At 44.1% G+C, this 21,765-nt stretch overlaps 1 protein-coding gene across 2 annotated transcripts in view; it reads right to left on the reverse strand.

Annotated features, from left to right (window-relative positions):
* LOC144829517 (lysosome-associated membrane glycoprotein 2-like) overlaps positions 1 to 21,765 on the reverse strand; it is a 327,120-nt gene that overhangs the window by 186,213 nt on the left and 119,142 nt on the right. The window contains exon 8 of one of the 2 annotated variants that reach the window (XM_078688733.1): positions 8,377 to 10,360. The exons of the other annotated variant lie outside the window; for it this stretch is intronic. Coding sequence (XP_078544859.1) covers positions 10,221 to 10,360 — 140 coding nt within the window. The 3' untranslated portion in view covers positions 8,377 to 10,220. Of the gene's footprint in view, positions 1 to 8,376; positions 10,361 to 21,765 lie in introns of those variants that run through there. 2 annotated transcript variants of the gene reach the window in all.

Below are 21,765 nucleotides of genomic sequence, written 5' to 3' on the forward strand. Positions count from 1 at the left end.
TGATTAGGGCCATCTCGGAGGAGAAAGTCTATCCTGTTTGAGTGAGGTGCACACGGTCGTGATCGCCACCATGAACTACTGCAGCTTTGACCTGCGTGACACTGGACTGTTGAGTTTCTTCAGAGCTTTTTGCTTGGTCACTGGGTCCTTGCTACCACGCATATTTGTCTAGCTTTGTCTGTAATTAGGCACGGCCGCCCTTTGCCCTACCTTTAGCCGGTGCCAGAGCGCTCCCCGGGGGCATCTAGGGGAGTTGGGTACACCAGGTACTCGCCGCCGCATGCACGGACCGGGATGGCAGGGCCCTTCTCGGCCGTCGCTGGCTCACACCTCTCCCCAGGAGAATTTCCTTGGTCCTGTAGCTGTAGCTTTATCTCCAATTTCAGGGTCCCTCAGTGGCTCCTGCATATGGATCAATCTCTCCGTCCCGGGGTGGAAGGCACTCTCGTTGGTCTAACAGCTGGGCTCGGTCCTAGGCCTCCCTTATGCCGGCCCCTCATGCACTCATCTGCCCCCAGGACTCACAGTAACATCTGAAGGCTTCGGATATGTTCCACCTTCGCTCTGCGACGTCCACTGCATCTGAATCCAATCTTGCTGTGTGTGTACCGCACGGGAGCACTAGGTGGGTCGGCTCTTCCCGGCACAGTGTAGCGGAGCGCTCTTGAAGATGCTTACTGGGTAAGTAACAAACGTTCAAGGCATGGGAGCTGAAGATCACATGCTTTGCATAGACTATACAGCAGCATTCTCCCAAAGCGGTGGCTAACCTGTAGCCGTTGGGGCACTCTTTCAGGCAACTGCAAGTACTGCTTGGCCTACATTAGCTTGTTGTCTCGCTAACATCTACACAATAGTGCTTGGAGAAGGTGTGCGGTGTAGACCATGTTGAAGCTTTACAGTTGTCAGCTATGGGGATGTTGCCTAAGAAAGCCATAGTAGCCCCTAGTTTGCGGGCGGAGTGCGCTCTAGGGGGTATTGGTAAAATCCTCTTTGCTTTTGCATAGCATGTATGAATACATTTAACTATCCACCAAGCAATACCAGATTTAGAAATAGGATTGCCTTTGTGTGGTGGAGCAAAAGCCACAAAGCTGTTTAATTTTACAAAATGGTTTTGTTCTTTCTACGTAATACAATAATGCTCGTTTCACATCTAATGTGTTTAGAGCTTGTTCTGCCACTGCATTTGGTACAGGAAAGAACACAGGCAACTCAACAAATTTGAGTAATGTGAAGGTAGATACCACTTTGGGTAGGAATTTGGAGTTTGTGCGAAGGACCACTTTGTTTTGGTGGATTTGACAAAAAGGTTCCTCTATGGTTAGTGCCTGAAGCTCACCCACTCTCCTCAGTGATGTAATAGCAATGAGGAAAGCAACTTTCCAAGTGAGAAATTGCAGTTCACATTTGTGCAATGGCTCGTAAGGGTGGACCGATGCAAGGACAATGTTAAGAGTCCACACTGGAGCAGGTAGAATAACTTCCATAAACGCTTTGATAACTGGTACTCTGAAAAGGGAAAGATGCCGTCTATTTTGAAGGTATGCAGCTATTGGGGCGAGATGTAAGCATATGGATGTGTAAGCTAATCCGGACAGTTGTAAGTGTAGTAAATAATATTTTGAATGAAAGCATCTACAGGGTTGATATGGTTATTACAATATATAACAAACCACTTCCATTTAGCTGTGTAGCAAGCCCTTGCAGTAGGCCTTCTGGCCTCTTTACTGATATTCATAGTCTGGTGGAAGGTTCAGATAGTGTAAAAACAAAAGAGTAACTGTGGGTCTGATTTTTAAATATTGGAAACATGAGAGGTACCCAATAATTTCTTTCCCTCCTGGTTCTCCAATTTTATATTCCTCACCTTGCTTACACACTTATCATTTTTTCTTCACGCACTGCTTTTTCAGTTATCATTGCACGGTCACCTGCCGTACACCTTATACACACTGGAGCATCCACTCCACAGTATTCAAGTGGTTGCAAGAATGCTCTCCTTGGTGTGAGGAGGCCCAGATGATGACAAGGGCAGTACCGGACGATAACTGATGGGTACTTTCATAGCATGGAAGTATCTTTTCATGCTTGAATCACATTTGTTTTGATTTACAGTTATATTTAGCATTGAGTTGTAGGTCAGACACTGTTCAACGGATAGCATGTTCAGACCCACAGTTACTCTTGTTTTTACACTGTCTGTATATGGGGAACGTAACTGTGTGGTAGTTAAACTCTCCACTGGACCCACTTTCTATCGGTGTTTTCAAGGAAGGTTCAGATAGCCAAACTGGGATTTCAGGTGCCAGATCACTAGGTGGAGATCTTTGGGATGTGGAGGTCGCATTTCTCCATGGCTCTGTGTGAGGAGACTTGGTGTGAGCTGTAGTTTTTGATGAAGAACTACAGAGAGCTCCAACAGGGTAGTGAACCAAGGTTGACGGGCCCATGTGGGAGCTATTTGGATCAGAGTGAGGGATATTTGTCTGAGCTTCAGAACCACTAGAGGAATGAGTGCGAGGCAAAAAAGTGTAGGCAAATACCCCTGACCAGTTCATCTATAGTGCATTGCCTTTGGAAAATGGGTGTGGCTACCTGGAGGCAAGGTTTGGGCATTTGTGTGTTGCAAACAGATCTTTCTGTGGAAAATCCCACATTGGAAAGAATGGGAGGAGAACTTGAGGGGGAAGTTCCCACTTGTGAATCTGTCGTCTCTGCCTGCTGAGAAGATCTGCAATCAGATTGTTTAATCCTAGGAGGTGTACTGCCAGGAGAGAAATATTGTGATGTATGGCCCACCTCCAAATGGCTTATGCAAGGCTTGACCGCTGGATAGAGTGCCTCCAACCCTCCCCCATTTCTGTATGTAATACATGGTTGTCAAGGTGTCGGTGCGCATCAGGACAGTTTTGCCTGCAAGGTGAGTCTGAGAATTTGAGCGCTAGAAATACTCTAGAGAATTCATATGAAGGTGCTCGTGACTCCACAAACCTTGAATTGTGAGAGTCTGGAGATGAGCTCCCCAACCAGTGAGCGAGGAGTCTGTTAGCACGGTCTGTGGGCCGATGAAAGGCCGCCCTTTGGATAGGTTTTGTTGATTTCACCACTGCAGAATGCGATGGGTGTGGCTGCCAATCAACTCTAGATCTTACAATTGAACGAGACTGATTCCACTGATGTGCCAAGCATTCCTGAAGGGGTCGCATTTGAACTCTTGCATGGGGAACTATCGTGATGCAAACGCCATCATTCCCAATAGTTGGATATATACTTGAGCTGGTAAGGATTGGTTGGGCCGAAACTAAAATTAAAGCCTGAATAGTGCAGATTCTGGCTGCACTGCGACAGGCTGGAGCTTTTTGAGCATCGAGAGTGGCTCCCACGTATGTTCGCATGTTGGAGGGTTGGAGATGGGCATTCAACACATTTACTGTGAACCAGAGATTGCCCAGTACCTGTACTATTTGATTGTGCTGGAGACACTGGGTAAAAACTGGCTTTGATAAGCCAATCGTCCAAATCTGGAAAGACATGAATATGTTGTCTTAGAAGGTGCCAGGCATTTGGTGAATACTCTGGAAGCAGTGGTGACTCCGAATGGCAGCACTTTGAACTGGTAGTGTTGTCCCGCTACCACAAACCTGAGATATTTGAGATGAGCAGGGTGTATTGGAATATGGAAGAATGCGTCCTTTAAGTCTAAAGTAGACAAAGTCACCTTGCTGTAGGAGTGGAAGCACTTGTTGAAGTGTCACCATGTGAAAGTGATCTGAGTGAATATAGATTTAATTCTGAGGTCTAGTATAGGCCTGAGAGAGCCTTCCTTTTTGGGTATTAGAAAGTATAGGGAGTACACACAGGATCCTTGATATTGTAAAGGTATGGGCTCTATAGCTCCCCCGCTTGAGGAGGTGTAGCTGCTCTGGTGACTGAACATTTAAGAATTTTTTGGGGGATGGGGTGAATGTTGGTAAGCTCCAGGCAATAACCAGATTGGATCATTCCTATGACCCATCTGTTTGAAGTTACTGTATGCCAGACGGGGAGGAGCTGAGAGACATGTCCCAACAGGTGTGGATTGGTCGTGGGAAAGGAGGAAAGTCACTGTTGAGGGGGAGCTGCGGGGTGTGAAAACTTTACCTCTTCTCTTGCCATTATGGCCTCTAAATCTGCCTTGAAAGTAACCGCTCGATGAGGTTGCCTCTATACAGTGTAGGTGTTGTCTGTATATATGCTTCAAAGAGAAAATCCTCCTTAAGTTACTATGAGGTTGAACTCCACGCTATTCAGCATCCCTATTTATTAACTATGTATCCTACATTACCATCAGGAGGAGAGGGTTTGTAGGGTACGAGTCTGGATCGTTCGGTGCATTTGGATCTGTATTATAATCGTCCCATGGATCAGGACTATTACAGTCTATTCCATCCCCATCATACTGGTTGGCAGGTGATTGTGGTGGTGGTGAATTTGTGGGTATTCTTAAATTAGGGTTAGTTGGGGAAGGAGGAGACAGAGGAGGAGGAGAGGGATTAGTACCAACATTTTTTCTCTTAAGAGGAATGTGGCAAGTGTCCTCGTGTCTGGTTTACCTTTTAATGGAAATTTTGCGTGAATAGGCCCAGTTTTGGGATTGATGACCAGTTCATTTTATTTCAGGTCCGGATTTGAAGGCGGGACGTCGAAACGATGCTTCTTTGATGGAGTAGGAGCGTTTTGGTACCAATATTTTTGGAGGCACTGTTTTCGGTGTGAAAGTGTTAGGGTCCGAAGATGATTTAGGTACCGAAGGGATTTTTACCAAAACGTGTTTCGGCTCGGTGCCTAAAAGCAGCCGACTCGATCCAGAGCCAGAAGGCCTTATTATTTATTTTGGTGCCGGGCCCTAAGGTAGAGCGTTGGAAACGTCTCAGAACCCGCCTTGGCCCGAAGGCAGAGGAGGGACAGGAGCCTTTTTGTTTGGCAGAGGTTGGGGCAAGGGAGTATCGGTACTCCAGGTACGCTGATCCTGCGGGATGTCTTCGTCCATGTCGGAGTCAGCTTCTGACAGGGAAATGTATTCTTCCTCGGCTCAGTGAGCGTCAAAGACAGTGTTCGGAATCTTCTCCGAAGAGATCCAGAGCATAGCCACTGTGCTGTTGCATTTCGTGACGTCCAGCCAGACTGTCACGAAGCGTCTTCTTCGATCGGAAGGATCTGCACGCATCGCAGTCTTGTTAGTCATGCTCCAGGGTAAGGCACAAGTTGCACACTTTGTGCAAGCCGGTGCGCGGATACTTGGCTTGGCACAGAATTTAAATGGAGTCTGTTCCATTGACTGCTAGCTTTCCCGACACGATACAAAAGGGGATGATGGACGGAGCGTTTGAGCAAATCAAACACTCACCCCCAGTCAACTGATCTGGGTTTAATCCATCACCATTCTTTAGCTCACTCGGCCACCCCAGTTCAGACATGGCTATGTGCAAATCAGTCTGACCCTGTGCCACATGGGAACAGTCCAGCCCAAACTGCCAAGCCATGTCTTCCCTGGACCGGAAACAAGCATCCTGGGACCGGTTTCGGATTCATAATCCTCATCAGCCAGGCTATCTTGAATCCAGACACAGCTAGGCCCAACCGCATTCCACAAAGTTGCTGGTCAAAAGGGATTCTCCTGAACAATACGCAGAGAATGGAAAACTCAATAGAACAACAATACAGTTGAGGGTAAGTAGATGGCACACTGTGGGGGAACTAGAAAAAGTGTTGAACCCGAGCACAGCAATTCACGCCCGAACCCGATGGCAGAAAAAACAAAACAGTCTAACAATGGAGTTGATGCCCACCTGCACAATCTCCGAAAGTAGGAATCACCCACCTTGTGACTGGAAAGACTGCTTTGAAGAAAAACTGGCAAACATTCGGACCAAACACTAGATGGCAGGAGTATGCAAAGCATGTGATCTACCGCTCACATGCCTCAAACACTTCACTTTCTCAGTTCAGCCTACCTGTGGACAGGTTACTGGGCCCTGGGCAGATACTCTGCTCCAGTTCTACACTACTCATCATAGGCAGGACCTGTAGCAGGCTTCTCCCCTGAATCGCCCTTGAGCAACGGGTAGCTCTCCAGCTATCTGCAAGTGGCTTTCCTCTGGGCATATCAGCCTATTAAATTAGAAACTTTTGCTCTGTTTGCAATGTGTGCAAAATTGAAAATCCCATATTCAAAATGCAAGTGTGTTTATTTTCATAACTCATAAGCTGTGATTTGCAGAAAATTGGTTACATTTTCAAAATATACTTCAATTGAAGGATTGAGTGATAAATCATGTAGCATTGAAGACACGTATTACCAACATTACCTTCCTGCCAGGGGCACTGCAGCTATGACAGTCATACACTAGCCATTTAAAGGCATTCTAACCTCAAAGACTTTTTTACATTACTGCAGGCCTCACCAGCTGATGGCCCGGGGGGATCACTGCTGGTAATCTTGCATTGCTAGCTACTGATGTAATTTGTCTGACGTGCTCACTATAATACTAATACAATTGGTAGCTCAGGGTGATTTTCACTTAACATAGGTAGCTCTTGTTACAGAAAAGGTTGGATAGCCCAGTCCTGGAGGAACTTTTACCAACCAACACATCCGGAGCAGCTAGGTTTGCTTCACTGCAGCCATCAAGGATGCCCCTAAATAAACCTTCCTCACAATAGTGCTACCTGGGCATGTAAAAGGATAAACAAACAAGAGGTCCTTGTGTAGGAAAAGACCAGATCCAGAGAAGACCTTGAGAAGAAACCATGGACAAATTGCAGAATAGTCTGCTCCGATGTCAAGTAGCTCCATATGACTAGAAAACGAATACTACATTAGAATGGAGCTCTTTACAGTGGGCAATAGTAACCATTGGTAGGAGAAGCGTGCCTTACCTGCAGAGTAGCTGACACTAAAGAGTCACATGGGGCTCGGGATGGCTTGACTGCAGGGCCTGAGGCCATTCACCCTAAGTGGAAACTGCACACTGCCAAACTTTTGAATTTTCCACTGCCATCTTTCCGATAGCAGAACTGCATCACTTTAGTTCTTGGTTCTCTACCCAGTGCAAGACTAAACGCAGCAGTTCAGCCCACTGAGTGCATGTTTGCAGCCAATGTTGAAGGTAAGAGCAGGCAGGCAGAGTTCAAAGCCTTACCACTCACTGTGCAGGAGACTAGGCAGCTACTTCATTGCCAGCAAACACAGCAGATCTCACGACTCTCGCTTCTGAGACTCAAGCCCTATTACACATGTTGCAGTCTTTGGACACAATATGCGCCTTTATGCACTACAATGGGGACCATGGAATACTTAGGCTACTAGCAGGAGTGCATCCTGGGGTAAAACAAATTATACTCAGCACAGAAGTGACTGCTCACAATTGGTTCTTGTTCCTCTTATTTTGTAAAGGTACAGTGCTGCCAGTATTTACATCTGTTTCAGGTGCAAATATATTATTATTGCCCTTAACAGATCTCGGCCCGAGATGAGGAACAATTGCTCACGCACATCTAAAACCAGAACAACCACTACACCAACTGATCATGGGTAAAAAAAAGGTACCACCGAAAGTTAAGCCTTCAAAATTATTCTCGATGTTCAAGCTGAAGGGAAATCGGTGCCATTGAGGCTCATCTAGATGCTTGAAGGTTTTTGATATTCTTTACCCACCATCACCTCATAAGGGGGACTGATCAGACCTTGCATTTTTATATTCAAATGAAAGCTTGACTGGGCTCATCTTGAGGCTGGGCTCAACTACAGTTATTTTTGCCACTTACATACATTTTCTGCCTATGCTGTGGAGTAGGATCAGAATTACAGCATGACAATGATGAGCCCATAGTTAACCTTGCACAGAGAAGACAAGAACCAGATGCCTCCCTGTTGAAATGATACTTTCCAAAAGGGCACAAGAGTCAGCTGCCAGAAATAGTCAATGGCAAAGAATGTACCCATCTGATGCCGAGTTAAACTTGAACTGCAAAAATAAGAATGCCTGCTAAGGGACACTAGTGTCAGTGAAGACTGAAACTTACATTGGGCAAAAAGCTGTAATGGAGTGGTGCACATCTTCACACACAAGGTATGTACAGCAGGATGTAGGACATTCAGAAAAGTGGTTAATTAAAAGTAGTTTTAATTAACTTAAGACCTCAGGTCTAGAATTAAGGGTTATACAAAGCACCATAAATAAAATTAATTTGGTTGGTATACTCCCATGTCAGTAGAGATTTCACTACATAAGTTTGACAGTATGGACCACGGGAGCTGCCAAGTTCAGCTGGAGTTTGAAAGCAGTTGAGCAGGTCCAAACTGAGCATTGATTTCAATGAATATCCAACAGCTTATGGTTAGGAAACAGAATCTTTATTTTGTGTTGCACTCAAAAATATGGGCTAAAATTGCAAGACCTTTATAAGCAAAGTCTTGGGAAACATTCCTACTGGATGACAAAAATATACAAGTTGGAACTGTGAAATGTTATGGTAACTTAATTCGGGCTATTCCAAATCAAAGCTCTGCAGTAACTCCTTTAAATTTAGTTTTGTACAGACTACCAGGTAATTAAACTTCAAACTTTTTAGAAAGAATTGTTAATTCTAAAAAGGCACACACTTTAAAGCAGTTGCTTGTCAAAATCAACCTATTAAAACAGCTTTCAAACGATTTTGAGTTAACTGCACCTAAATGTATTCGAAGAGGTTATTGTAAATTGAATATTTGCTACAACTGTAATTTGTACATAACAGAACATGTTAACTATTCTTAGCAAATGTAAACACTTTATTTCAGGTGCAACAGCATAGTGACACTAAAAGACAGTAAAACTAGAAAATATAAAGTTCTCACGATTCAGGGCAATTCAGACACTCACTCACCGCTTCTAGTATTGGTTGACAGCCATCTGCTCTGAAAAAAGCTAAACTTTCAGTTTAGACAAGGATAAAAGAGTAGCTTACTTTGCAAGTGCTTTAAATAGGGCAAGAGCTTCAGCATAACACACACAGGAAACACTAACAGCTGGGCTGAAATCACAGAGGCAGAGACTGGTGCTTCTAAGCCACAAAAGGATACAACAACGGTAAAATACTGAGTGAGTGTACCTGGAATCTAAATTGGTTCAATGGCTCTCAAGCACTTTCACAAGGAGCAACTGGTGTTGCAGATGTGGGGTACCAAATGCCATTGTATGCCGTACTCGCCACTACAGCCAACATTAATACAGTTTGTATAGCAAATCAGTTAAGCTTGGTTGCTCCCATCATCTACACTACACGAGTGGAAGGTTGCGAAGAACATGCAATCCAAGTACTAATTTGCACTAAACAGATTCAATCATATAACATAATACTATTCACGAAGTACAACAGTGCCCTACAGCACTTAAAAGTACAACAGTCAATGTTAGAAATGGGAAATAAGGAAGAGGAGCAAAAGTCCAGGTCCTGAGCAAGATAAAGTTAAGTGCACTTTGCTTAAATTAAGACTTGCATTTGCAAGTATTCCCTTATTGTAACAAATCAACATCATTGAGAAATTCCTGTAAAGGTAGGCTCTACAGTTAGCAATGTAAGACAATGCCAGCTTTGTGCTTGTGTCCAATGTTAGCAAATCAACACGTACGGCCAGGCCAAAGGGCCTAGCAAAACAGACTACAACTCTATGTACAATTAGTTGTGTGCAGAGTATGAAGAGTTGGAGGACACTTATGCCACTGACATCCTTAGAAAATGTTAGTCAATCATTGAGGTGGATGCAGATTATAGGTAAAAGTAGGCATGAACAATAACGGCTTGAAAAGCGAAATCACTGGCAAGTATTGCTTAGGTCTACTATTAAAGCCAAACTATCATCATGCGCTTTAGACAGGATTTAAAGAAAACAAAGAAGCAAGTTGACGTGACAAAGAAATAAACCAAATTCACCCTCAAAGTATGAAAATGGGAGTTTTTTGTATTTGAGCAATTTGTTAATATTGCTACTTGATAGAAAAGACAATTACTACACTGTAGTTAAAAGCACCTTAACCCCGTAGTTTAAGTTTTAGAGCCTACAAACTGAGGCCAATGGAAAAGAAATGTCCACTAAAAAAAAAAAAAAAACTGGATCCTGCCTGCAGCAAAGGATGGTGAAGTTTAGTCTCAATTTCAGAACTTGCTTCTTTGAAAAAGGGAAGTGAAGACCATTTTCACAGAGTGTGATATCCAGCATAGCTTTTTCTTCTGCCAATTATGTATGCAATCACAATGATGACAATCAAGCCAGCCAGAGAAGCACCAACAATAATTGGGATTAGAATGCCGTCATCATCCAGTGAACATTCCTGTGCTGTTGATGAGAAAAAGGATGCAACAATGAATAACAGATAAAAGTAGAACAAAATGATATTAGCAAACATCCTTAACAAGAGTAAAAAAAAAAAATAGACTAAAGCACACACTAAACGTATTCATACAAAATCAAACAATACATTGCAAATAGCATTCCTGAAAGATAGAGAGGGCTACCATGCAATGCATACACCAACAGCCAACCATTTGAGTACAGTACCACATACAGATATGGGTGTGAGGTACCAGACTAACAATCTATTGCTTCTGCTGACAAGAGTAGACTAATTCGTTTTACTTAAATAAGATGCAGCAAAACGAATTGAGGTTTATACGAAGGAACTGAACAAGTAAAAATGTAAATGAAGTCATGCTCATTGATGTTTTCAAAGAATGGATGCTTTTTTCGAGTAAGTCAGAACAAACAAGTTGTGGATACAGGGGCACCCATGTGTTAAAGTCTTACAATGTGCACTTTAGTTGGTAACAGCTTGCACCATGCTGAGAGAATGGCAGATCGAATTGAAACAAATTAGTAGGTTGTGGCGTTTTCCAGTTTGTGGTACAAGACTGATCATTTTGTGTAAAGATAGTTTTATTTTGAGCGATGACACAAGTAGGTTGGAAGGAGAGCAGCAATTTTTTAGTCACTGATGTGCTAATCATACCTATCCATTGTTAGTTAATAGGCAATAATTCATGCAACACTGAGTTATTCACAGAGGATACATGTGCAATTATTGTAATTGCTGGTTATTTGCATAATCAGCAGTTAACTTGGAGAAGCAGCAGAATCTGGCCCTTGGGAACACTATGGACAGCCCCAGGTTACAAATAATTACCCAGAATTAATTTGATTGAAGGCAATACTCCAGAGTGCTGGAGTTGCCAGAGCACCTCCATCAATAGGGGTAATATTTGTTTTGAAAGCCTATGCAGAGTTCAGAGAAATCTGTGGCAGATCACGTCTATATTGTTTGGCTAGGCTTTTTGTCTGATAAGCGTACAATATTGTGACTTTGTGAAGAACATCTCAATATGGAGTTGTCCGCAATTGCAAAGTAAGATTTCAGTTTTGATCAATTGATGCTACAGGATTACCTAAAAGGTGACAAAATGTTGATTAAAAATTAAAAATCACCACCTGATAAAGGAAAGTTAAGTTAGCCAAAGGAAAGTTAAGTTAGCCAAATAAGATTGCAGTGTAGGATAATCTGATAAGTTATTGTCACAGATTGTCTTTAGAGCAAACCTGTCCTGTAAAGGAGTCATTGAAGGCATTCAAAAGTACAACTACCAAGGCAGAACATATATTAACTGTTTCATCACAGTGATGCAAGAAAATGTGTTATCTTCTGAAGTGGTAAAACATTCAAACATTTTATTTATCATTGAGGCACTATTGGTAATCCTGAAAACTGAATGCTGGAAAGTTTACAAATATCATGCGCTGTAGTTTTGAGATTAAGGTATTGAATTGTTTTTCTACCTGAACACTATTAAAGCTTAGAACCTTTACTAGGAATGTGTGGAAAGAGTTTTAGCTTCTTATAAATGGTGATATAATTCTGCTGGTTCTTTTTTCCCCCCATGGGGAGAAAGGAATCTAATATTTAATTTGTACGGCTTAGGTGTCAGCTAAAAACAATAGATCTAGAAAAAAACTGAAAAGAAAATGTGCATTTTATACGAGGTCACCGGTTGGGATAACTTTGTTTATAACACAAGTAGGCTTAACCTCTTGGATGCTATGGGAATTCCCCTGCTGTGCTGGGATTTCGCGATCCTCGCACATTCATGACGAGCTGGGCTCGTCATGAGCGTAGCAGGAGGCTACTGCATGACGAGCCCAGCTCGTCATGAGCGTCGAAGGGGTTAAGAAATATTGGCTCAGGCATGCTGAAACTAGATACTGTCAACTAAGTATTTAATGATGACATTAATCCAATTCCTTCTTTCTTACCTGTAAACATTGGCAAACTTACCAGCAGCAAAAGGTGTGCCACAGACAGCCCACATAAGAATATCTCATCTAATACCCTCCACTCCTACATAAGGCAAAAAAAACTAACTCTTCAAACACACAGCTAGTCTGCCAGGCTAGTGGCAGATATACAATATACAAATGCCAGAGGACCATTTTTTAAATTCTTTTGACTAACATTTTGATAGAGGTGCGATACACAATGTGACTCAGGTCAGAGCATGACCAGTGCATTAGGTATAGAAAGTCCCACAGCATTGTTCTGTATAATTTGTAGTCAGATACACATACACCAGATTTTGTGGTACTTGCGGACAACTGCTGGCAGTGCATACTAATTTCTCGGCCCATTCCCTAGGACCACGCAGCAAGAATCAGGGTGAGTGGAGAGCTACGTGTGAGATTCAGCAGCAGGCAAGGTATCTGTCTAACAATCCAATAACCATCAAAACATCAGGCGCAGACAGGAGCCACATCTTGTTCACCGACGCCCAAGATCACTCGTTTCTGGTTTGGAATTAAACTGTATCCTACCAGGGTCCTAAGAATATCATGGACTGTAGCAAATAATGTAGTGATAAAAGGACAATCCCATTTCATATAGAAGAAAACCACATGTGCCACCAAATACAGAGGACAGAGGTCATCTGCTCTGGTTCTCATGTGCCAAAGCCTGTGGGGATAAAAACCTACCTGGTGGGTAAATTTGAACTGAATCAGTCTGATTTTGGCAGATCTGGTTAGGCATCTGGCAGTATCCTGGCCTCCTGCCATCCCACAGGAGTTAGTAGGAAGACATCTTGGTACCAGGTGTCTCGTAGGTGCACAAAGTAAGCTGGTGAGTATCACTAAAGTTCAATATATTCAAGAGATCCTCTTATGCCCTACGTGTTACTTGGGTTCAAGAGGGTTGAAGTCACAGAATGAGGTTGTGTAAGTGCATGTTGGAGTTGAGGTAGCAGAAGACTTGGGTTTTATTTAGCTGAAAGTCCACGGTTTTGCTTGTGAAGGGCTTAAATGTGCACAAGACCATGCATCTATCTGAAATATTGCTCAGTTCCCAAGCACGAAAAACGGGTTGTCTCAACACTTTGGAGAGCCAGGTATCCTTCCACAGGCTGAAGTCACATTGGAAATTAATTTGTGCCATTTAGTGAGTTTAAGAGTGTTGTACCAGCAAGTCAATTGAGCTCAGGTAGGCTCCGGTATTACCCTGGAAAGATCAGAATTCTAAACTGTGTCATTTTGGTCCCTAAATAATCATTAATGGCCACCAACTGTGATGTCCAATAATACAAGCACAGTTCTGGGACACTCCCCAGTTCGCCATTGACTGGGCCCTGTGTTCATTTGGCCAGGGAGACCCTGGGTTGTGTCCCAGTCCAGAGGTATTTGGTAAGTGGAGTCACTATTTCAGAGAAAAGAGATGGGGGTTTGGTGTAAGGGAAATTTGAGGACATGTAGGAATTCTGGCAAAACCACCATTTTAAATAGGGTTCTTTGGCCAATAACAAATGCGTTTGTCCCAGGACGTCAACTCCCTTTGGGTAGTTTGCAGTAGAGGGGTAATATGGAGATCCCAGAACTGTTGCCAGTCTGTTGAAAAGTGGATTCCTAAATGTGTGAAGGGACCGGTCGTGAGCAGCAGGCCATGGCTCCAGTAGAGCAGGGGCCTATCCCTGGAACATATTGGGATTTAGTGTGGTTCACGTGCATGCGAGATGCTTGCATGTGTTGCATATCTATGGATGGACTGGCCTCTTTACGTACAATGGGAGGGTATTGGCATAGAGAAATACTCATTCCTCCTTGCCAGTATTCAAACTTATGCCCTTTAGCTGGGTAATCAGGGAGATCCATTCTGCTGCAGGGCTGATCACAAGACCAAAGCGAAGGCGAGAGAGGGGACTGCCCTGCCTGTTGCCTCGCTCGACAGGAAAAGGGGCAGAGAGCACCGTCGACTCAGACCGGAGGCTAGTTCTAAAGTGTGGATAATCTATACAAAACAGAGTGGGAGGTTCCCTTTATGGAGGATATGGTGCATCATGATGGAGTCTAACACTTTCTTGAAGCCAATTAGTACGAGGTCCGTCTGCTCTTACTGATCACTGGATTTGGCTAAAATGAGCTATAGGTGGCCAATACAGTGTCGGGTTCGCAATTCAGCAGGAAGCTATTCTTGTCCGGTTTGCCTCAGGATTGGATAACATTGCAGCAACAGAGTTGCTAGGATTTTAGACAGGAATTTCACCCCCATGTTAATCAGGGAGATCGGCAGATAGAAGACAATCAGTGTGGGTCCTTATCCAGACTGGGTATATCCACTATGGTGGCACCTCCCAGATCATGGGGCAGGTATCCTTTCCCTATGCTATCTTGGAAGAGGGGTAGGAGATGGGAAGAGTATGGCGGAATATAGTTGGAAAGATTTTACAGGGAACCTATTCAGGCCTGTGGTTTCATCAGTGTTTAGGGAGTTGATGTGGCTTTGCATCTATTCTAATGTAATGGGAGATGCTGGGTCTTCTTTTTGCATCTTGCTGAGAGAGCACATTGGGAGGTCGTTTACTATGGTAGGGTCTGGGTGATGCTGGCAGCATGGAGTAATAGACAGCAAATGTCTCAGCAATAAGCTTGGTCTTGTGGACACGCAGGGGATCACTATCTCAAGTCATCAACCAGTACAAAAGGCAGTCTGCTTTAAGCCATTCCTAGATGCGATGCAGAGACAATAGCCAGTTAAGTCAGGCAGAGTGCAGCTGAAGTGGTTTTAATTCTTTAGTTGCAGCTGCTAGCAGATATACAATTTTAAAGAGGTTAGTGAAAATAGTGCCAAAAAGCACAAAGTGCCAACTGTGGACATCTGGTTGAGCCAGACCAAGACAAAGTCACAAGTTCAGGCCAGCTGCACTTGGGCATGGGCCAGCTACAAGGCCCCAGTTAGGCCCTCTGAACAAGAGTACTTCAAATCCTGGTTTACGGAGCATTGCTGAGGTACCGCATCACGGATGCATTGTGCAGTCGAGGCACTGTGTTCCAAGGATCAGTGAATCTGCGATGCGAGAACCAGCGTCATTGGGGCTGCTGTCAATGGATTTGCGACTTGAGGGCCTACGTAAGGAAAGCTTTGCACAGCTGGCTCGATGCAGAGCCCTTGCAGCCACACAACCCTCGCAGAAATGATGTATTGTTTCTGGTTGGGGTTGCACTGCTCAACAGAGAAGGTGCATCTGTTCTACTGGGTCTACAGATGGACTGGCAGACCACGTTCCAATCCACTTCAGAGGGTCTGGGATGTCACCACTTCGCAGGGTAGGACTCCGATAGGTTCCTGGTGATGGATTCAAGGTTGTTGGAGCCTTCTGTCGCTGAGTCCATTAAGGAGGGCAGCCAACGAGCCCTCGGAGTTACTTCAGGGTCCTGAGTTTAACACATGCAGGTCCAGTCCTTCTCACCCAGGCAAGAGGGCAGCAGAGCAGCAGTCTAGGGGAGCGGCAGTTCTTCCTGGTAGAATATCCATAGGTTCAGAGTTGTACTTAACAGTTGGGGTCGAGGGGCCAATAATTATACCTGGGACTTGTTTGAAGTGGTGGAAGCTTCTAAAGGTTTCCCGTTGAAGTCCCCAAGCATCCTGCCTTCTGTGGCCCAAATAACCCAGGTGTATCCAGCCCTTTGTCTGGAGGCAGGCCACAGCCTATCCAAGTGCAAGTAGGACTCTGCCCAGCTCCGCCCTCTCATCCTGCCAGTAATGGCCCATCCAAGCGCACCTAAGATTTTGAATGTGTGGATGTCTAGGAAGAATACACAAAGCCGGACTGTCTGCTACACCCAGTCATGTGACCCAGAAACAGGCTGCAGGTACTAAATGACTGAGGCAGAAAAATGCCAACTTTCTAAAAGTGCAATTTTTTTATTACTGAAAATTAAAATCCAACTTCACCACAAGAGAATTTTTCATTTCAATTACAAAATGACACTAAACGCGAACTGGTTATCTGCTCCCATTTAGAAATGATCACTTATCTTATTTGAAGCAAGATAACTCTAATGTTAGTCTATTGAGGAGGTAGGCCTTGCAGTAGTTCAAACAAGTATAAGCACTTTTCACTTGCAGGACATAAAACTAAAAAGTACATGTCCCACTTTTTGAATACACTGCACCCTGCCCTCTAGGCTGTCCAGGTCCTACCCTAGGTGTGACAAATGTATTAAAAGGGAATGTTCTAGCCTGGAAAAAAAAAAAAAAAGGATTTTTGCTAGGAAGACATGGCAGTTTAGACTGCACACACAGGCTTTAATAGCAGGCCTGAGGCATGTTTAAGGGAGGGCTACTTAAGTGGGTGGAACAATCAGTGCTGCAGGCTCACCATTTAATGTACATGCCCAGGGCACAATAACGGCCACTTTACTAGGGTCTAACAAGTAAATTAAATATACCAATTGGGCACATACCAATTCTACCATGTTTTACGGAGCGAACACAAGCACTTATTAGCAGTGGTAAAGTGTGCAGTCTCTTAATGCCAGTAAAAACAAAGTTGGAGGCAGGTTGGAGGCAAAACAGAGGGAAAACACAAAGGATGCCAGGTCTAACACCCACACAGGAGTCTGATAGACGTCTAGTACACGAACGGAGTGTGCCAGCTTAGTAGCAGCCTTTGCTGAATTGGAATGAGCCCTCAATCCTCCAGGTGTCTGGTTCCTAGCTAGCATAGCAGATTTTAATGCAGACAACTAGCCACCTACAGATGGTTCTTTCCTAAACCGCCACAGCCTTCTATGCCCCTGAGAAGTACACAAAGAGTTGACCGTCAACCCGATCGTAATTGGTACGATCAATGTAGCAGGGCCCTCTTGGGGTACTAACAATGGTGTGTTTATTTTCAGAGGGTGATGCCGGGCAGAGAAAGTGGAAAGGGAGATAGCATAACTTACATGGAAAGATGCTACCACTATTGGCAGGAATGTAATTGGATTCGCAACACCAGTTTGTCCCAAAACACAAATTGTGTGTAATTCTGCTGAACAGAGTGGCTATTTGAGGTTACAGCAACGAAAAGGAAAATGCTACTTACCAGTATGCATCTGTTCTTGGCATGTAGAGCTGCAGAGTCGTACACTTAGCATTAGATCGCCACCTGGTATTGGGCTCGGATGATTGCAGGTTGTTGTCTTCTTGGAAGAAGTCTTTGTAGTCTCGAGATAGGTGACTCCTCCCTTGGACAATACTGCGCATGGTCATCGACTCCATCCTCAGATTGTTTTTCGCCATGATGGGAAATGGAGTTCGTAGAAGTAAAGAGAAAGGATGTCCATGCGTGTGCATCTAAGTAAGATGAGAACTGGAACGGATACAAGTCCTGGGGAGGCGGGAGGGCGTGTAGGACTCTGCAGCTCTACATACCAAGAACAGATGCATACTGGTAAGTAGCATTTTCCGTTCGAGGCATATGAGCTGCAGAGTGTACACTCAGCATCAATTTTGCAGCAGTGTCTCCCCTAGCGGTGGTCGCTTGTATCCGTTGCAGTAGTTTGAAACAGTGTTTTAAGGACAGCTTGGCCCACCGCAGCTTGCTGCTTGGCCTGCACATCAACACAATAGTGTTTAGTGAAGGTGTGTAGTGTAGACCATGTTGCTGCCTTGCATATGTCCTCTAGTGGTATATTTCCTAAGAAAGCCATAGAGGCTCCTGGTTTGCGAGTGGAGTGCGCTCTAGGAGAAACTGTTAGTGTATATTTCGCTTTTTTTTAGCTTTATGATAGCATATTTGTATACACTTTACAATCCACCTGGCAATCCCCCCCTTAGAGAGAGGGTTGCCTTTGTGTGGAGGAGAGAAAGATACAAATAATTGTTTTGTCTTTCTAAAGGATTTAGTCCTATCTGCATAATATAACAGAGCTATTTTAACATCTAAGGTGTGTAAGGCCCTTTCTGCAACAGAGTCTGGGTATTGGAAAAACACAGGTAGCTCTACAGATTGGTTTAAATGAAGAGTGATAACCTTTGGTAGAAATTTAGGATTAGACCTAAGAACCACTTTATTAGAATGTATTTGAAAAAATGGTTCTTGTATTGTGAATGCTTGTATTTCACTAACTCTTCTGAGAGGTGATGGCAACAAGGAAAGCAGTTTTCCATGTTAGAAATTGCAAATCACATGTGTAAAGGCTCAAAAGGGGGTCCCGTGAGTCTTGTAAGGACAATTTTTAGGTTCCATACAGGAGCAGGTGGTAACCTAGGTGGGATTATTCATTTTAATACTTCCATGAATGCTTTTATTGCAGGTATTGTGAAGAGAGATAGAGGTTGCCTATTCTGTAAATAGGCTGCAATTGCTGCAAGCGTATGGAAGAATAAGCCAAATTGGACCTTTGTAGATGAAAAAAGTAACAGATGATATTTTGGATGGAAGCATCCAGTGGATCAATGTGATTATTTTTGCAATAAATTGCAAATCTTTTCCACTTACCGGCATAACACACTCTGATAGTGGGTTTTCTAGCTTCCTTAATAATGTTCATACAGTCTGGTGGTAGGTTTAAGTAACCAAACTCAGACTTCAGGAGCCAGATCACCAAATTTATGTGGTTTGGTTCTGGGTGTCTTATTTCTCCATGGTTCTGTGTTAACAGGGAGGGTGTGAGCTGTAACTTTTAATGGGGAACCAGCGGGAGATCTAGTAGTGTGGTGAACCACGGCTGGCGTGCCCATGTGGGAGCTACTAGTATTAGTTTGAGAGACTGTGGTCTGAGCTTGCGCACTACTAGTGGAATGAGTGGGCGAGGCGGAATAGCGTACGTAAATCTGCCTGACCAATTCATCCATATTGCATTGCCTTCGGACCGTGGGTGTGGAAACCTGGTGGCGAATGTTGGGCATTTTGCATTTTCGTGGGTGGCAAACAGATCTATTTGTGGATGCCCCCATCTTTGGAAGAATGGCTGAAGAACTTGTGGATGTATTTCCCATTCCTGAATCTGTTGCGACTGCCGACTCAACAGATCTGCTATCCAATTGTGAACTCTCGGAAGGTGTTCTTCTGCCAGATTTAGGTTTTGAGGAATGGCCCATCTCCAAATGTTCTGGGCGAGCTGGGACAGTTGCAGAGAGTGTCCCCCCTGTTTTTGTATATAGTACATGGCTGTCATATTGTCCGTCCGGATTAAGACAGCTTTGTTTTGTACTTTTAATTGAAACGTTTTGAGTGCTAAGAACATTGCTAGCAGCTCTAGCCTGTTGATATGGAACAGTTTGTTGGTTGTTCCATTGGCCTTGTGTGATATAATGTAAGATGGGCTCCCCATCCTGTGAGGGATGCATCTGTCGTGAGCACGACTTGTGGAACTGGGTCGAGGAACGGCCGTCCTCTTGTCAAGTTTTTGGTGTTCCACCATTGCAGAGAGCGATACGTACGGCTGTCTACCAACACCAGGTCGGTGAGGTGACCTTGAGCCCGATTCCACTGTTGTGCTAGACATTCTTGTAATGGGCGCCTTTGCAGTCTTGCAGATTCCACTGTTGTGCTAGACATTCTTGTAATGGGCGCCTTTGGAGTCTTGCATGTGGAACTATGAAGATGCAAGATGCCATCATGCCAATTAGTCTCATGAACAGTCTGGCTTGGAGAGACTGCTGGTGTTGAAAAATGGAGACTAAGGCCTGAATGCTGTGTATCCTGGCTGGACTGGGATACGCTAGAGCTGTAGATGTGTTTATGGTAGCTCCTAGATACTGATGAACATGTGAAGGCTGCAGGTGCGACTTGGTGTAGTTTGTGAACCCCAAGTTGTGCAACGTTTGAATTGTCTGTTGTGTGTTGGACACATTGACTGAATGATTTGGCTTTTATGAGCCAATCGTCAAGGTAAGGGAAGACATGTATCTGTTGTCTTCGGAGATGTGCCGCTACTACCGCTGAGCACTCTGAACACTCGTGGTGCTGTTGTGACCCCAAATGGAAGGACTTTGAACTGATAGTGCTGTCCTTGTATTACAAACCATAAATACTTCCTGTGAGCAGGATGTTTAGGAATGTGAAAATAGGTGTCCTTTAGGTCTAGTGTTGAAAGAAAAATCGCCTTGTTGCAGCAGTGAGAGTACTTGTTGCAGAGTGATCATGTGAAAATGATCTGATTGTATGTAATGGTTGAGGGGCCTGAGGTCGAGAATTGGTCTTAGTGTCCCGTCCTTCTTGGGGATTAGAAAGTACAGGGAGTAAACTCCAGTTCCTTGTTCTTCTAAAGGAACCAATTGAAAAGCATCCTTCTGTAGAAGCGCTAGAACTTCCTGTTGAGAGTCAGATGGTCTGTAGACATTGTACGCTGCCTGAGTGGTATGTTTGGGGGGTTGCTGTGAGTTCTAGGCAGTAGCCATGTTGGATAATCTGTCTCACCCACCTGTCTGTTGTGATGGAGTTCCAGACAGGTAGAACTGTGATAATCTGCCCCCTACAGGAGTGGAATGCTGTTGGGGGAGCAGAGGGAAGTCACTGTTTTGGAGTGGAAGAGGAGCGGTTGTTGTTACCTCTACCTCTTCCCTTATTATTATTGCCTCTGTATCCTCCTCTAAAGTAGCCTTTGTTAGAGGAGGTTTGTGTGTGCGTTTTGAAAGATGTTGTATCTGTTCCTGTTTGCTTGGAGCCTCCTCTATAAAAGGAGCGGCGAAAAGAACCTCTAGTCTGTGTGGATTGTAATGCTCCCATAGACTTAGCTGCGTCTGTGTCCTTTTTCATTTTTTATAGTGTAGTGTCTACTTCCAGCCCAAACAATTGGTTCTGATTGAAAGGCTGGTTTAAGATGGTAGTTTGCACCTCCGTCTTAAATCCGGAAATGCGTAACCACGCATGTCGGAGTATGACACTAGTATTGACTGCTCTGGATAGTGCGTCAGCTACATATAGTGCACATTTTATTGAGGCATTGGATATCAATTTGCCTTCGTGTATGAGTTCTGTTGCCTGATCTTTGAATTGATCTCGGAGGTGCTCTAATAGTTTTTCCAATTGTTCGTAGTGAGCCCAGTCGTAGCGTGAGAGAAGGGCTTGTGCATTTGCTATGCGCCATATATTTGTAGCTTGCGCAGCAATACGTTCACCTGACGCATCAATAACTTTGGATTCCTTGTCAGGTGGGGGCGTGTCACCAGAAGTCTGGGAATTAGTTCTTTTCCGTGCATTGGACACTACTAAAGAGTCTAGTGGCAGATGTCCCTTAATATGGACTGGATCAGATGGTGCTGGTCTATATTTCTATTCTATTCTTGGATTTAACACTCTACAGCGTACAGGGTCTTTAATTATTTCAGGAACATGTTTAATGACTCCTTTGATCATGGGTAGTATTTGCGTAGACCTTTGTGACTGCTCAATAGTATCCGGTAAAAAATCCTCCTCAATGGCATCAGAGTGCATTAAAAC

Source organism: Lissotriton helveticus, chromosome 4_1, assembly GCF_964261635.1.
Source record: "Lissotriton helveticus chromosome 4_1, aLisHel1.1, whole genome shotgun sequence".
In the NCBI taxonomy this organism is placed as follows: domain Eukaryota; kingdom Metazoa; phylum Chordata; class Amphibia; order Caudata; family Salamandridae; genus Lissotriton; species Lissotriton helveticus.